General features: G+C 43.2%; 1 protein-coding gene across 1 annotated transcript in view; it reads left to right on the top strand.

Annotated features, from left to right (window-relative positions):
- Positions 1–2,070: 2,070 nt before the first annotated feature.
- Start1 (Steroidogenic acute regulatory protein-like) overlaps positions 2,071–17,022 on the top strand; it is a 33,574-nt gene continuing 18,622 nt past the window's right edge. Inside the window, exons 1-6 of the mRNA XM_084606580.1 lie at positions 2,071–2,236; positions 3,185–3,228; positions 4,706–4,958; positions 5,826–5,906; positions 13,533–13,905; positions 16,038–16,159. Of these exons, the coding sequence (XP_084462706.1) occupies positions 4,740–4,958; positions 5,826–5,906; positions 13,533–13,905; positions 16,038–16,159 (795 nt within the window). The 5' untranslated portion in view covers positions 2,071–2,236; positions 3,185–3,228; positions 4,706–4,739. The remainder of the gene's footprint in view (positions 2,237–3,184; positions 3,229–4,705; positions 4,959–5,825; positions 5,907–13,532; positions 13,906–16,037; positions 16,160–17,022) is intronic.

Below are 17,022 nucleotides of genomic sequence, written 5' to 3'. Positions count from 1 at the left end.
TTTCAGATTTTTTTGAAGATAGGTTCGGTTTCGTTCTTTTTGAGCTTGCTGCTTGCTGCGTCTATTCAGCCACTGATTAAAATTTCACCGAAGCATCACGATAGAAAAATGTTTAATGGTCATTTAACTTTTCATCAAAAATTTTTGATGGAAGAATGCAACGGTGAAACATGCGGAAAATAAAAAAAATCTGTTTAATGGAAACGCTTTCTATCGCATCGATTCGCTCTGGTATCATATAATGCAGACTTGACGGCATTACTGATTTATACGCAGTTCAGACGAGCTCGACGACTACAAACTATATCATAGCTGTGTAAAAGCAAATCCAGTGGCGGACGTACGGCGGCTGTCCGCTGGGCGAACGGATTCGACCATCCGCTTTCGTACGTACGCCGGAATTCCGGCGGACGTCCGAAATCGGCCGCCGAGTTGCGGCCGAGTTCGGTTGTCCGTCGGACGTCAGTGGCCGTCTGGGTATAGTGCATTTGTGTAAAGCTGCTAGCATATGTGCCTCTTTGACGGAAGTTTTAATTGCACACTGCTGTTCAGTGCTTTGTTGTGTAAAAGTAAAGAGGAAACTTGAACCTGTTGCATATTCTGTCGTCTGTTTACTCTTACGACAAAGGCATTGGGCACTATATGTGATTGAAATTTCCATGGCACATGCTTGCTGAGCTTTACACAAATGTTATGTTTTTACACCAATAGAGGGCCCTGCAAGATTAAGTTCCGGGAAAAGTCCGAATGTCCGCCTCCGGTTCTCCGTCAGAAATCGTGGGACGCGATCCGGATCCACGAACGATAGCCCGACGGACGTCCGCGGTACGTTTATCGAACATAACCGGATTTCCGTCGGACGTCCGAACGACCGAAAACGGACGTCTATGTCCGTCTGGGATATCTCTCGTATTGGGCGTTTTGCACACCTCAATATAAACGCGACATCTTGTCAACGCGTCTACTGGATTACCTTCATGAAACCTGGAAAATGGCAAGTTTTAGTTGGTCCAACGGTTCAATTGTTTGCTAATTTTCGACGATATTTTTCAATCAGTACCAATTGGAACTTTCCCAATTGGAGTCACTTGCTTTTTTGATAGGGAATTGGCTTATTTTCCACTCGAAAAGTCTCATTACCAGACGGCATTCACAGTCTTTGTTTAAATGAAGAACCAGGTACTTCTTTCGGGCACATTCATAATTTCGAATCGCGAAGGTGTCGCGGAGATCCTAGCGAGCGCGACGAATGAGCCGAAGAAGAGTGGCCGAACCCATGCTCGAGAAGCATGCACTGCATGGACAATCTCCAAACATTCATCCTCTATTTCGCATATAAATATGTGGTATTCAAATATTGTACTCTTCTGATCCCTCTACCTGAATATTCTGGAGACATTCTTAGGTTTATGTAGAAAGGAAAAATGCCCCGCCGTGGTGGTAGTACGTGGTTCTGTGCCGGATCGTTACCGGTTTCGATCCCGACAACTGGCGGCTGCGTTTCGATGGAGGCTAAGCGGAGTAGGTCATTGTGCTGTGCGATGTCTTTGCACGTTAAAAAACCACAGATGGTAAAAAATTCCGGAGTCCTTCACTACGGTGTCTTTCATATACCTGAGTGGCTTTGGGACATTAAACCCTACAAACCAAATGAGAGGAGAACTTCCCTCTGTTTTTTACTTCGAATAATTCGCGAGTGGCGTCAGCGAAGGAGACCTTTTCGTTAGAAAACAAGCCATGCAGAGAAGCTGGTTCATAGAGTTCCGCAAGAGTTCAACGTGCGGAGAACCGTTCTGACTGCGCTCAGCAGCCTCAGCAGCACGGAGGCGTTCTGCTACAGCCGCTCCGCTGCGCGCGCCTCCGTTCGCGCCACTAGAAACCGAAATTTGCGAACAGATCTTGGACAGCTCTGTGAACACGAAGTTGCTGATCCCCACTTAGAGCGTAGTACAAAACTTAGTGTGCTTATTTATCACATTTCCTTTTCATTTATTGACAGTAAAAGACGAAGTTATTTGCTCGCGACAAACATGAGACGCTTCGAAGCCGCATCAGCCATATCCGAAAGATATCCACCCGCCAGGCGGCGCAGAAATGTAAACAGGCAAAAACAGGCGGAATGACCGCTTGTCAGCTTATCACAAAATTTGCAGCCGCTACGGTAGTGAAAATGGACGCGCTATCAGACTAAGTGCCGGGACGCACAACGTTTGGGCCAAATTGAGGATTCAGGAACGTAAGTTTGCGTTACGAACACCTGGGCTGATTCGCGGGAGGTGCCTTTGTCATTCAAAAGGTTTCGCATGACACTTGGTGCTTTTGGACTGGCCTCTGGAACTCGTGGTTAAAGTTTAAAACCCATTGAAGAAACCACTGTTTTGTGTACTTTAGAAGTCTGGAAAAGCTAGCATCATCTAATAACCTTCCGTCGAACGCGTGTAATATCGACCCCTGTCTGCTAGTTGGGTAAAGTTACTTCTTTGGATAACGTGCTGCGTTGAAATGGCCCCTCACATGGCTCATATTTCACACGTATGCTTGTGGCTTCTTTTGTATACAGTGCCATGTTCTGGTAATGCTTACCCGTCATGTGACAGCGCCAAAACACGCAGTTGTGGGCGGTGCCAAGTTTGTGTTGACGTCTGCTCGTATATCACTTCAACTCTCAAAGGGTTGTATGCTGTGTTCTCGTAGGTTCACGCCTCTAAACAGCGCTGCGGTATATTTTGCGTTTTCTACTAGGATAAAAACAAGACAGAGTGCAAGTCATGCTATCCTCTTTTGTAACCATGCTTTTGCATGGTCTCTTCAGTTAACCGCTAGAAGCGGCCTACATATACCAGAATCATGCACTGGGCTGCAAAAGCTGGAATCTCCAAATGTTTCTTGTTATTACAGCGCTAGCTTGCTCAAAAAGTTGAGGGAAAGCAAATATGGACAAGGGTGCATCATAAATTTGTGCACCATGCTTTTATTGATCATAGTAGCCTTTTAATGAGAGTGAACGCGCTGAGGATTATCTTTGTAGTACCTGTGTTCATTGTGATTGATAACATGATTGCGTCCGTCCGATTGAAGGCACTTTAATATAAAGGTCGCGTGCACTCTATGTTCTACGAATCGTATCTGCGAAGTAGTCATTTGTCACTACCCGGTAACTTTACTTCTTTTTCTTTTTTTGCAGGCAGAAATATGCTGAAATCAAGAGCCTAGCTTTGAAATGAAAAGGTCTGTATTCATATTAAACAAAATAGGATGATTATCCTCATATATGCTTGTTGTTTTAATTGGCACTCAGAAAATTTTAGCATTGATATATATAGTATTCAACAGACTGCGTCAAACATTGGTTTAAGTAAAAGTTTTTTGACTGTAAATTAAATAGCTGCTTGACTTGTTTCCCTTTCCCATGAGATAGTGATAGCCTATCTACTGTGCAAGCAGATTTGGCAACATTAGTAAATTTATCTGTGTGCTTGGTAGCATGAAACATAGTATAATCAATTTATACATCAATAATGCAATCTGTAGTACAGTACCTGAGTTGGGTAATGGATAGTGTGAAAGGATATTCTCAGTGAATGCTGGGCTTGACCAAACTCATAAAATGTTGGGCCATGAGCTATGATCTGTAACGTGAAATGCAGTTTTCTGTTATGCAAGCTATTTCTCAAGTAATAAATAGCTGGCGTAGTTGTATGTGGCAGTAGCTGCGCTTTTATCATATCGTGATCCAAAGTCCTGCCACTTCCGAAAGGAATTTAGCTCACATATTGCAGTTTGTACCGTCTTATCTGATAATATGTTGCTGCTTCTGTCTGTGAACAGTGTGCTGAAACAAATACCACACTTATAAATGACTATTAGAATACTTTGTATGAGAAATTGTGCAGCAGTTTGGGATGATCTGCTGGCTTTGTGCCCAAGTAACTAGTGAATTAAAACTCCCAGTATGCTAGGCCTAGCAGCCAGGTAAAGCTCACCATCTGGGGTTAGGCTCCTGCATATTGAATCACGATCGCTGTAATGGCACCCTCTTGATATGATACGCTTTGTTGCTTCTGCAGCCTTGGTATATTCTGTTCTGGTTTCAGTGCAGAGTTTCCAGCACAGCAGCCATCTCTCATATTCTGTAGTGTAGTTTTGGTATGGCAATACATTATGCAATGACACTTAAGAGTGCTGTTTGGCAATGAGCCACTTAGCATGATGGCTGAACTGCTATAATGTTTGGCTGCTGAATACAAGATTGTGGGATAAAAGCCTGGTCACTTTGGCTGTGGTTCTATGGAGCTGGAATGCAAAAAAAAACACACACACACACACACACACACACGCACGCACGCACGCACGCACGCACGCACGCACGCACGCACGCACACACGCACGCACGCACGCACACACACACACACACACACACACACACACACACACACACACACACACACACACACACACACACACACACACACACACACACACACACACACACACACAAAAAGTTTTGTGATGCTTGTGCACTTCAAGAAACACCAAATAGTAGAAACTATTTGGGAGCTCTCTACTATCATAATTTTTTCTCTTTAGTCTCTTTTCCTTTTCTTCATAATATGTTCTTGATGTCCGCCCTGAGTGAGACAGTTACACTGTTCCTGTCCTTTCCTCATTACCATGGTCATAAAATTTGTGGTGACCCCTGCTTCAGGTGACAAGCGGGAGCAGGGGAGCAAGGATTCTGAATGGGGGCATCAAGCTCTTCGCAGCATCCCAGTGGCCCCAGAGCAGAGCCTCACTGGGTCCACTATGGCTCCATCAACCTGGAAGATGAGATACCAGCCGAGGCGCTTAAGGTTGGGGCCTCTGTTGGGAGGAAGATCTCTCCCGTGCGTAGATTCTTTGCCCTGCTGGCTACATTTGATGTCTGCTTCTCATCCTTTCTCTGGATCCTCTGTGCAATGGTGAGTAGGACCGAGTTGCTGAGCTTGCTGCATCAAAAAACAATGATGCAGCCATTCAAGGGTACAGTGCTTAGCTGGCTTATTAAGGTGCAGTGCTGGAGTAGTGCTTCTGAAAGGTCATTTTCGGTGAACTGGAAATTTGGGCTATTTGGTATTGACTTTATGTGTTCTGAACCAAAGCATTGGTGCAAAAGTTTTTTTACTGAGCTCGCAGTGGCAAAAGGCTGTCCACCCCCATATGCAGTACCTTATATTCCATGTATGGGAGTGGATGCCTATTCACAGCAATGGACTCCGTAAAATACTTTTGTATCACTACATTGGCCCTCCGAAAATCCTTTGTCAAATTTGAGAATTTTATTATGACGTGATGCCGGAAGTATGATGAGTACACAGAAGTATTGCATATTATGCTCTTCTAAAAGGTGCTCAGCTTTTGTCTACCTTTCGTTTTGTTGTAAAGTATCATCAGGAGGGGATAATTAATCCTGAAAAATTTTATAATGTTAATATGTTCATGTCCAAAAGCTGCTGGCACATGTCGCTTTGTTTCTGACGAGAGATGCTGCCAGATTTATGTGGAATGAATGTTCGCAGTTGCATACTATTAGTTCTGTTATTGAAGGTTGTTGTTGGTAGTTGCCACACCTTACCTCAAACATTTAGCGCAGCTTAGAGTGGCATTGTTTTTTTTCTTTTTAGACTGCGGATAACATTTGTTGCTGTCACCTCTGCTGAGTGTGCAGTTCTTTGTGGGCACAAGTTAGCCCAGTGTAGCACTCTGTGATCCATGCCAGCCTGCTCGTCCATAGTTCACTGCATTCTCACAATCATTTGACAATGTGTTTTGCTTGTGTTCTGTTTCAGCTGCAGTACAAGTCAGTCAAACTAGTCTATCAAAATGAAATTCTTGGGTATCATATTTCAAGTTCCTTATTTGACATGTCTGTAAGTACCAGTTTTTTGTCTTGGATTGAAATACATGTTTTTATTATTTTAGAAGTGTTGATGCAATTGAGACTTATTTTTTTAATTGATAGAAACAACCTGCTGGCCCAGTGCTGTTGAGGGTTACTCTTAAAGGTCATGATGACAAGGCAAAAAGCTGATGTTTTTTTTTTTCTTTCTTTTTGCTATAGTATAGCTTTAGCTTTTTCATGCCAGGCTGGTTGACAAAAACTTTTTGATAATGATTGGCTGCCTCCTCCAGCACTGTGGGAGATGGCAGGTTGTAACTTACCTTTAAGGGTAAAAAAGAGAGAAACATATGGTTGATCGCAGATACATCGAACCTGGATGCATCAAATTATTGTTCATATGGCACATTCAAAGAATCACCTTGAAAATCCCATCCAAAAGTATGGCACCTCTGAGTGCAATTACCGGCCTTCTTAAACGAAACATCTGATATATGGGACAGTGCATCACTACTTTGCAAGGAGTGCCTTTCCTAGTGCTACTTCTACGTTTACTTCTCATGCGCATAGCGTTTCAAGGGGCTTCGCTCCTAAAGGCACTGTTATGTTCACTTCTCACACACATAGCATTGTTGGCCACCTGGGCATGCAAATGTACCATAAAAGTGCGTGACATGAGGAATCTGGGATGCGATTGGTGATAGCCTGCTCTATGGCGGCACTGTTTTTCACACAACGCTGCTGCCATGTGAGGAAGCCAGTGTTCAGTCCAGCACTGGTGGCGCTGTGAAATTAACACTGTTAACTGAAGGGTACCGGTGGATTTCGGGAGGCTTGCTTCACTCGCCTTACTGCCTATGGCATTGCAAAATCAAATATACCTTTTAGAGCGCAGCTCTTTGGCGTCCGTTCCTGGGTTTCGTGTCGGCGTCGGCCTCGTAACTAGCTCCGCCCCCCTTTCATCCCCCCAGCGCTAGCAGCGACCGACTGATACCGCTGGATGCCGCTAACGCCGCTAGAGAGTCAAGATAACGTGACTGCATAGAACACCGTCGCCGCCATGCAGAAAGAGGAGGGGAGGGTCCCCCCCCCCTGTTCCTGTGTGGCGGATAGGGTGCTCTTCAGTTGCCGACGCGCCGGTTATTTCACGTAGGCCCCGGCATGTCGACGAATACGTGACCACCTTCCCACGGCTAGGCCTGGTTCTTGGCGCTGCGGAAGCGAGGGTATCATATTGTTTGCATTGGCATCGGCGGCGTTGTCCCTGAAACCAACTCCGCAGCTGGGGTTGACTCACTATCGGCGTCAGCAGCATCAGTCAGTCGCTGCTATCTCTTCCCTCCTCCCTTTATCGCCTCTTCCTGCGAGTCTCCGGTTGTCAAAGCGCCGGCTCGAACTTAACTCCTTTCTTCGCTCCTCCTCCAATGCAACCCCTGTGCGGTGGCAATCAGAGAGCCAGATCGGTGGCGGCGGATCTGTATATGTGCACCGCCCGAGCCGAAATTGCCGCTGCCGTTCGCCACTGCGAAATTATCTGCCAGTTCTTTCTGAGCCATGAGCGAGACAAATGTTGACATAAAGACAAACAGGAATTTCTTCACACTTATGCGGGAGAACATCCCGTTCCTCTCGCTCGTAACGCGTCCCACGGCTGTGACAACCTCGCGAGGCACTTGTATAGATCTCTTCTTTGAGAATCAAGCATTGGTGTACCAAGTCGAACATATATCAGTCTATTTCTCCGACCACAAAGCTTCCTTCATGACTGTCAAGAACTGTTAGTGGAGTCTTTGTTAAAGGAATACGTGTGAAAAATAAAAAAGATTCTGTGATAGCGCATACATGTGTTGCTCGATTTCTTTGCCTCAATCTATCGAAAAGGTGAAACAGCTTATTTGCTGCGCTCAAATTTCGCATTAGGAAGTAACGTAATCGGTAATTTTTTTTGATGAAATATTATGGTGTTTATACTGCACCAGTAATTCAATTAGACCTCATGCTAGGTAGCGGCTAGGTAGCATTATGCGCATCTGCTTTGATGCTAAGCAGGCTTGGCCTAGTGACACTTGGCAAGCCAGCGCTCACTAATATCACTAGCTGAAAAACTTCCTATAGGGCCTTTGTATCAAAAAACAGCGGTCCATGTTGGTTAAAGTTCAGGTGTACACAGATGGTGGCAACACTCCCGGGTGTTAAATTAATCTGTGTCAATGCAGCAGGCTTTGAGATTGTTGATAAATGTACTACTGCCTGGTATCAAAATCAGTTGAAATGCATTAGCAATAATGTTTAGCTGCCGCAGCAGCAGCTGTAGAGATGATAGAGGTAAAAGAAAAGTGTTTGTTTGGAAGGCAATTATGACAATGACTGATAGCTTTTATTGGCTGCTCCTAGATGGCGCTACAATCCTTCAGAGTGTAAAGAGTGCATAGCAAAACTAGTTACTTCTTAAAAAAAAGTTTCTCATCTGGTAAGCTGAAAAAATTCGAACACAGCAGAATCTACTTTGGAGTAATGCGAAAGCACAGATGTTGTTGTTGGTTGCTTCGCTTCTGGTTGTTTCTAGTAGCTTAATTCACTTCTTGTTTGCTCATTTTAGTCTTTAATACTTTCAAATTCCGCGCCAAACTTTTCCTATGCCCTTTTTCGGCCCTACTTCTGGTTGCGTGACGTCACATCTTTGACGTCATATCCACTACGGCTCCAGTTTCTCACTTTCCGCTTTCACTCCCACCTTCCTCCCTTCCCTTAAGGTGCGGTTCAGGTGTTCACAGAACAAGTGTGGCAGATACTGTGCGTTTCCTCTCCTGTGAACCAGTTATTTTAATTATTTACCTATTAAACTTATTGGCTTAATTATTTTTTCTCCAGTAATATTACGTCAGCCTCTATCTATTGACACCACTAATTAACCTCTACCACTTCTCAATTACCCGCAACTGCTGCGGACATGGTTTTGCCGACAGGGTCTGCATCCTGCGGTCTGCGGACACGGTCTGCGGACACGCATCCCTAGGTTTGGTGCATCATGCTCTGACTTCTAGGCTCCCGGTGTATAATCTTATTCACTGTCATCTTGTACATATCAAACTATATCACGATTCCTTTCATATTTGATATATCCAGGACTGACTGTTTATTTTAAGACTGGCACGCTACAATGGTAAAGACTCTGTTCTCAATGTGTCTATTGTTGCTTTGGGAACACCATAAAATAGGTGCGCGTGTAAAGCTGGACACCACAGCTTAGAAGTCTTAATTAGCAAGTTTACATTGCCTTCCAGGATCTCTATATTGAGATACTTACCATATGTGGGCACTCATAACATCTCAGCACTACAGTGAATATTGGAAATTTTATCACCCTGCCTAAGAAATAGCACAACACTGCATAAAGGGTGTCTCGTTGTGGGTACAGCCCGAAGACATGAAGGACGAAGAAGGGAAACACAACAGAATAGCGCTGACTAGCAACTAAATTTTTTATTAAGAAGAAAGTGGATTTTTGTACAAAAGGATCACGTGACGTTACCAAGAATGGAACCCTTGGACAGGCAAATTCGAGATATCTTTTTCACTCATCAGCCGCATGGGAAGCTCTATCAAGCAAAAAAACCAAACACACATCCCCCGCCCCCAAGGGGCCCGTCTACAATTTCAGTTTGTTTATTTTCACCACACATGTACAGAAGATTTAAAAAAACTACATGTGGCGCGGAAAGCTGGAAAACAATCTGCGTGCGATGCAGCTTGACTGGCCCAGCCTTCCCTTAAAGTTGGCAATCAGGACACCAAAACCGCTCAATAACATAAAAGGTTGAATGTACGTTAAGACATGGGGAAAACTAGAAACGAAAATAGGCAAAAGAAAACCAATATGAAGATGGATGAAAAAGAACAGACTTTTTCTTTAACTGAACATTGCATGCAAATCATTCTTCGATAAAAGACGAAGTTGTTCAAATGTGAGGTTAAACTTAAGTGCACACGGAAGGCAGACTACAGCATCTGTAGACCATAATACGGGGGGAGGTACGTGCCAGATTTCACGAAACCTTGTGGAGTGAGACGAAGTGCTTTCCTTCAAATTGGCAGTGTTACTTAAGTTGGTAATTTACTTGCGTAGTTCATGATTAAATGACGGTAGAAGCTGATATTCATAGAGCAGATCTATTTTTATAACCTTGTATTTCTTAAATAAAATGGCACTGCGAGCATGACATCGCAAATTTGCTACGGTGCGCAGGGCATTCTTCTGCAAAATCTGCAACTTATGTAGCGATTGCTTTGTGCTATTACCCCAAATTAGATGACAATACTATTGGACTTGTGATTAAAATAGTGAGTTTTACAACACGCGCATTAGTGGAGGCAGTTGCTGTTGACATTTTCTTAAAATCCCTAGAACCCTACAGAGTTTAGTACGCAAATAATCTGTATGAGAATCCCTAAACATATGTTCATGAATGAAAGACTACTGCCGAACATAATTCGACTTCAAAATCATTTAACATCAAAGCGTTGTTTAAACAATATCTTGTTGTTTTGGAACAAAAAAGAACAGCCTTAGATTTTGCACAGTTTATTACTAGGGAATTTCTCAGTGACCATGAAATGTAATTTGCTCAGTTATACAGGCTTTCTTTACAAGGTCGTTGGCATCTTTTCCTGAGAAAATAAACTTGTGTCATCTGCATAAATAATGTATTGGATTGTATTACCAGTGTTCACGATATCATTTATGTAAACGTTAAAAGGAAACGGCCTTAAAACACTTCCCTGTGGTACACCATGCCGGATCTTTCTTAATGAAGATAATTCTCTTTTGATGCTAACACCTTGGTATCTGTCAGTTAGGTAGCTTTTTATTAGGTCTAGTGCGACGCCTCTGCATTCATAGTGGAATAACTTTTTAAGCAAAATTTCAGGATTTATTCAATCGAAAGCTTTTGAAAAGGCTATGAAGACTTGTAACGTTAATTTTTTACTTTCTATATTATGTAATATTAGCTCTTTTTGTTGTAGTAAGGCTACCTCTGCAGATAGAGCTGCTCTGAAGCCATACTGTACCAGCATGATTACTGAATGAGCATTGAGAAAACTGGACAACCTTATGAATATAATCTTTTCTAGGGGTTTCAAGAATAACAGTAAAATAAATATTGGCCTGTAATTTCCGATGTTGTCTTTATTGCCACTTTTGTATAAAACTGTAACCTTCGCATTCTTCATTCTCTGTGGAAATTCTCCTGTGGCTAAAGCTAGGTTATATATATGAGTTAAGCATGGGAGGATAAGATCGATAACATAACTGGTTCAACCTATAGGCCATTAATATCCTCACATATCCTCTTTTTAAGCTTCATATATGCATTAAGTACCTCACACTCATCGGTCGGAGCAAGAAATACAGAATGGGATACGAGATCTTGCAGCACTTATTTGACATCAAGTCAAAAAAGTGCGCTGTTGTCTATGAAATTCCACTGTCATGCAATAAGGTATACATAGGTCCAACTAGTCGGTGTATAAACTTTCGTCTGTGTGAACACCTCAGTTTGCTGTCAGATACCAGATATTCTCACCTTGAAGATCATTGCAGTGCTTGTGGGAAAGAAGCAAAAAAGGAATTGAGGCTTATCATATCAGCAAGAAGCAGTCACAGTGTGTCAGCCAGCCTTCCTTATTGCTTGTTGATAAAGAGGTTTCTTTTCTGGATAATTATCGATTTTATTTTTTACCTGGTGTAGACTGTTTGGGGTGGGGGCATGTGTGTTTGGTTTTTGTTTGATAGGGTTTTCCATGCGGCCCCACCCATAATGAACTATTACCAACTTGTTCAACTGTCCATCCTTCTTTAATGGAGGGTGTCTGTTGCACAGTGGTATTATTTATTGTCTTTAGAATTGATGATGCTGCAAATGTGCACTCTGGCTGCATGATTTTGCATAATCTTATATATACCTGGTGTGTCAGTAAACATTTTAGAAACTTGGGGCTTGAAATAGAAAAAAAAGAAAATTTACAGCTGTATTGGTTGTAATTTACTATAAATTCTAGGGGTGTGCAAATATTGAAATTTTCAAATACTAATTGAATAAGAATATTGGAAAAAATTCTTTCGGATATAGGATTGAATATCAAATTCGGTATGGGGGGGGGGGGGAGGGGGGTGAAGTCATGGGTGTAAACAATGCTATGGCGGTTTTGGAAACAAAGAAACACTGATTTTCTGCTGAACCTCTACAGCGCTAGGATATCCACTGCTTTTCTTGTACAAAACCAAAAATGAGTACGTTAGACATGCAGGAAACTCTGTTGGAAACGTGATGCCCACTGGCCACTAGTTATGAAGTGCAGAGCTTACAACACCTAATTCGAACTGCATATGCTGTTATGCAACATCATGTGCATTGTTTAGCTTTCTTGATTGGTGCAAGGAAGAGGGCAGCCATCACTAACTGTGAGCACCACTAACTGCGAGGCAGTTGTAGTTCAGAGCGACTAAGCAGAAGAAAGTTCATTACTTGGTACAAAGTAGAGCACGCAATTGGAATTTCGTGAAACTAGTATAGTCATTGCAACATGTTATCAGCAGGCAAAGTTTCCACTGGCCTTTCTGCTCGCCTGTACTTGGGGACACTTTTTCTTGCCAATGGGCACTAAGGTAGGGAGGTGGGGCATCTTTAAGCGTGTCACTCCAGCATGCAGTTCGACCGCACGGCTTTCGGTCTGCATAGACGTTGCAGACCATTTCCATCGTTTGCTTCGACAGCCAGTGTCTTTTGAACGTGACTTGAATCTTGTCTGATGAAAGCGCCCAACCCTCGCGGAGTGGACGAAGCAGAACAACCGGAACGACCTGAACAGGCAGCTGTCGCCATCTTGTCTGTACAGTCGGGGCGTCTCGAAAACCTGTGACAGACAGCAGATGAGAAAACCCGGTAGAACCAAGAAAAGCGTTTTAGGCATAACAGTTTCATTTCAGAGAATCGGTTCCATGATAAAAAATATACCATAAATAACGCGCTATAATTTCAATTTTTCTGCGGAAACTGCTCATGTAACTAGGGACTATAATTCAGCTGCGTGGAAAGATGATGCGTTTCGGCTCCGTAGCTTTGGCGTCATTGCCAAGGAAAAGTGTCTTCGAGTATAACGTGGTCACTTTTAGGTTTGGGCAGAGAAAAGCACAGGTATGATGTCATTTAATCTACAGGAAATTCTTAAAAGTCATTAAACACCCGGCGTGCTGCACATAAATGACCAAGTTCTGACAGTACTGTATGTGTTCTAAAGTATAATGATAGGTACATGCCTTTGCGTCAGATGAGATAAAGCATCCCAAAGTGTGCATGACAGCTTTTCCACCAAGACTTGAGAAGGATATGATGGCCAGTAGGGGACTGTTACCGTTGTTGTTGCAATTTGTCATTTGATGAGATCCTGGTGTCTTGTAGATAACTGTTTTTGTCTTCTAATGTGACGCTAGTGCCCTGTGGATAGACAATGTTGATAGGGCATTGTGATAAGGGTTGTGTTGCATATGCATGAACATTGGATCGTAGGTAGCGGCACGTAGTAAACACTACAGGAGTACCAAACCATCAGTTGAAGTAAAAGTGGGTGCTCTCTTCATGCATCATCCAATCCCTAGGTCCTGTCCGCACTTCGTTTCCTGGTGCTGGTCGCCGCATACATTGTGTTCCGAATGAGGCACTGGTTCCCTGTGGCACTGATGACAACGCTCAGCGGGGCTGTGGTCATCTGCAAGACCTTCCTCTACGACTGGCAGGCCCTGGCCGCAAACTCGGGCGTGCTGGCCGGGGTGTTGCTGCTGGTTACTTCGTTTGTGCTTCCCTGGGGCCAGGCCTGGTTTCTGGACTTCCGTGTGGTTCCGAGCGAGAACCGGGCCTCGCATCTGCTGGCACGCATAGTGAATGACGCCTTCCCCCCCGTGCCAGCTGCTCTTCTCCGCGAGAATGTGCGCAGCGAGGATGGGGGCACCACTTTCTACTCGCCTGACAGTGGTGAGATATGCAAATGTGAGCCGGCAGAGTGCATGTGCAGTAGTATCTCAATTATAGGATCACATCGGTTGGAAAGAATTTCAGGACTGTACAAATTCAGTACGATCCTTGGCGGCAGTGCATCATATACAGTGTGCATTATTTCGGGTGTTTGAAACGTTTCGATGCACCACTATGGATGGTAAACATGTGGACCATGTCCACTGCCTCGAGCACTTAGTGATAAGTGGTGTGCAGACTGCATATTGCTGATGTCTTGAATGGCGATGACTCATTGCAATGGTGGCACACGCTTGTAAATGAACCCCGTGGCATTGGGTTGCCTCGTCGAAGGAGGGAAGTACTTTGTCAGTTTGGCAGAGCGCTGAGATGCTGAGCCCATGACTGGAGTGCCAGAAGCTCCAGCTTTCTTGGAGCGCTGCTGCGCGCTTAGTTGCGCCGGTGTATGATTGAAAGCCAGATGTTCAGCACATTCACTTTGTCTCGCCGCAATTGGTTGGCACCGTCGAACTACTACCTCAAAATGATCAGATCGCTTTGTGTTAACAGCAAACACTTTTTGAAGTGAACAGTGCTGCAAGCTGGCAACATGATTGCGGCAAACCACATGGTTTTGTTGATGATGGATGAACAGACGAATGTATTTTATATATCAATTCTTTAAAAAAGTCTTTCGAGCTCAACTCTTCCTCTTGACTGCTGTCAGCTTTCCTTTTTTTTTCAAACGTCACGCCATGTATAGTCTTATTCTTTATTGTGAGGATAATTGGCTTTTACAAGTAAAATGCATATGACACATTAATGAAACTTCCTACTGTGACTGGAACAGTCATTATTTTTTGAGACTCAACAAAGAGCAGTTTTAAATTCATTACAACTGTTCATTGTCAGTCCGGATTTGTTTTAAATATTCATGCTATTGTAGCCCTAAAATTCTAGATCTACTGCTGATGGAAATTATAGCTTGTCCTGCCCAGTTTTTATTATTTAGCTAATGCTGTCTAGGCAGCGCATATTTGAAGAAAGAGAAGGAAGAGAGTCATCAGTGTGCTGACTAAAGTTCCTACAAGGCAATATTTGCTGTGGCCCAGCCCTGATGAGTACAGGCTCCTTGTTGAAATGCTGCTTATTGTCTGAGGCTTCTCTTTTTTATTGTGTTCAGGATTGTGCTTTACAACCCTAGCCCCCTTTCTTCTATTGCAGTTGTCTTACGAGTGAATTTGGGCATTATTAAAGCAAATGTGTTGTCAACTGCCCCTTTCTTCTACAGCAGTTGTCCTACGAGTGCATTCGGGCATTATCGAAGCAAATGTGTTGTCAACTGCCTGTAATGGTCGAGGTATAAGCTTATTAATAATAATAATAATAATAATAATAATAATAATAATAATAATAATAATAATAATAATAATCTGCATTGTGTAGAAACTACATCATAAAAATGTGATAAACCTGTTAATTAGTCCCTCTTCTATTGGTTGTCCCTAACAGGTAGAAATGTCAGCCAATAAGAATGAGGCTATTGATTGCTTTGTGACAGTTTCTGTGATGGGATCGTTGCGTATTTGGTCTCTGTAAACAAGGTGCGTTGAAAAAGTATTTATTTTAGCAGTAACTGGGGTCCTGTACACACGTCTAGAGGGCTTCAACAGTGCACTATGGAGTACACTGGCATCATAACCTAAAAGTGGCATTCGACTCAAAACAATATTCTGTCAAGCATCCACTGTCCATTGACCGTGCTTTACACTTAATCCCCCGAATAGCTGTATGCATTGACCTCTGGACGTACTGTCGAACTTTGCCAATGTTGACATTAAGAGTGTGTAAATGTGCACTCTAGACAGGTATGTGGAGCACTAAACTAAAATAAATTGTAAGGTGCAACTGATGCTTATTTCTAATTCAAGTATGCATCGAAGTGGAATCCTGTGATTTACCAAGTACTCGCATTTCCCGGCTTTGAGAGGTATGCATTCTGACACACTGAGTTCTTGGACAGTCACGGGAAAATGCACTGTTTCAGTGAAAATCCACTGCTTATGACAGTTTGATCTGGATGTTTTTGTTCTTCAGTGTACGCGGTGAGATAGCCATGCATCCTTGCATGCAGAACATGTACTTTATTGCAGGATCTGAGAATGAGTCCCAAGCAGGAGATGACGTGCGGATTCGAAGTGATCTTCAACTACCTCACGACCTGCACGTTAGGTTTGAGCAACCTGAAATTGCAGCAAAGCAGCTAGGGCCTGAGGTGGGTCCTGGTTGCACTAGGCAGGAGTCTTCTTTTCCTTTTTTTTTTGTGCAGGATGAATGAAGAGTGTTTTGTGGTTGATGCTCTTGTATTTATTACCGCACTCTTTCCTCGTGCTCTTAGTAAACTTCAGACAGGAGAGTGAATATGAAAAAGTGTGCAGGGAAGCTGCGGAAGATGTCAGAGTGGAAGCGTAAGGTAGAAAGGAAGAGGAGGAGGAATTGCCCTCAGTTTGCGCTGGCTGGTGCACAATACATACTTGTCAACTATTCAGAATTTTTCGTAAAGTATCCGAATGCAGGCCTGCCTTACAATTTTATTGATGTTTTCCAAAATTTTACAGAATATGGATTTTGTTGCAAACCAATTTTGAAACTATATAAACCACAGGTTACCACTGGTACCTTATACCACCACGGGAGGGCAGTATGAACAATCCGCAAAATCTCTATCAGTAAGGCTGTCGCGGAAAACAATTCATCTGAAACTAAACGCATGATGTAAAATGTCCAGCTTTAGCTTTGTTTAGCTTTAGCTTTTGCGTGGCCTAGGGGTACTTCATTATATAAAGGTTGACCACTTTAGCACCTTCATTTTATGCATTTCCAAATATATGCGCTTCAATGGGAGCAGTAGGGGGGATTGAGGAATGGATCCGCTACATGGAGGTTCATTATATCCAGATAAAACTGTACTTTAGAAGCTTTACTCAAAATTAAGCTTGTGGCTTTCTCTGCATATCAGAGTAGTCTAGACGAGATGGCAGGGTTTGTGTTGGGTGGGAGGGCATGGTAAGACGACAGGATTAGTGCCGTGGCTGTCGTCATTAAGCTTGTAACACTGAAACAAAAATGTGCGCTTTT

This window comes from Amblyomma maculatum, chromosome 6, assembly GCF_055883805.1.
Source record: "Amblyomma maculatum isolate TAMU_Amacu chromosome 6, ASM5588380v1, whole genome shotgun sequence".
NCBI lineage: Eukaryota > Metazoa > Arthropoda > Arachnida > Ixodida > Ixodidae > Amblyomma > Amblyomma maculatum.
The sequence above is the reverse complement of the archived record's forward strand: the minus strand, read 5'-3'. Positions and strand labels throughout refer to the sequence as shown.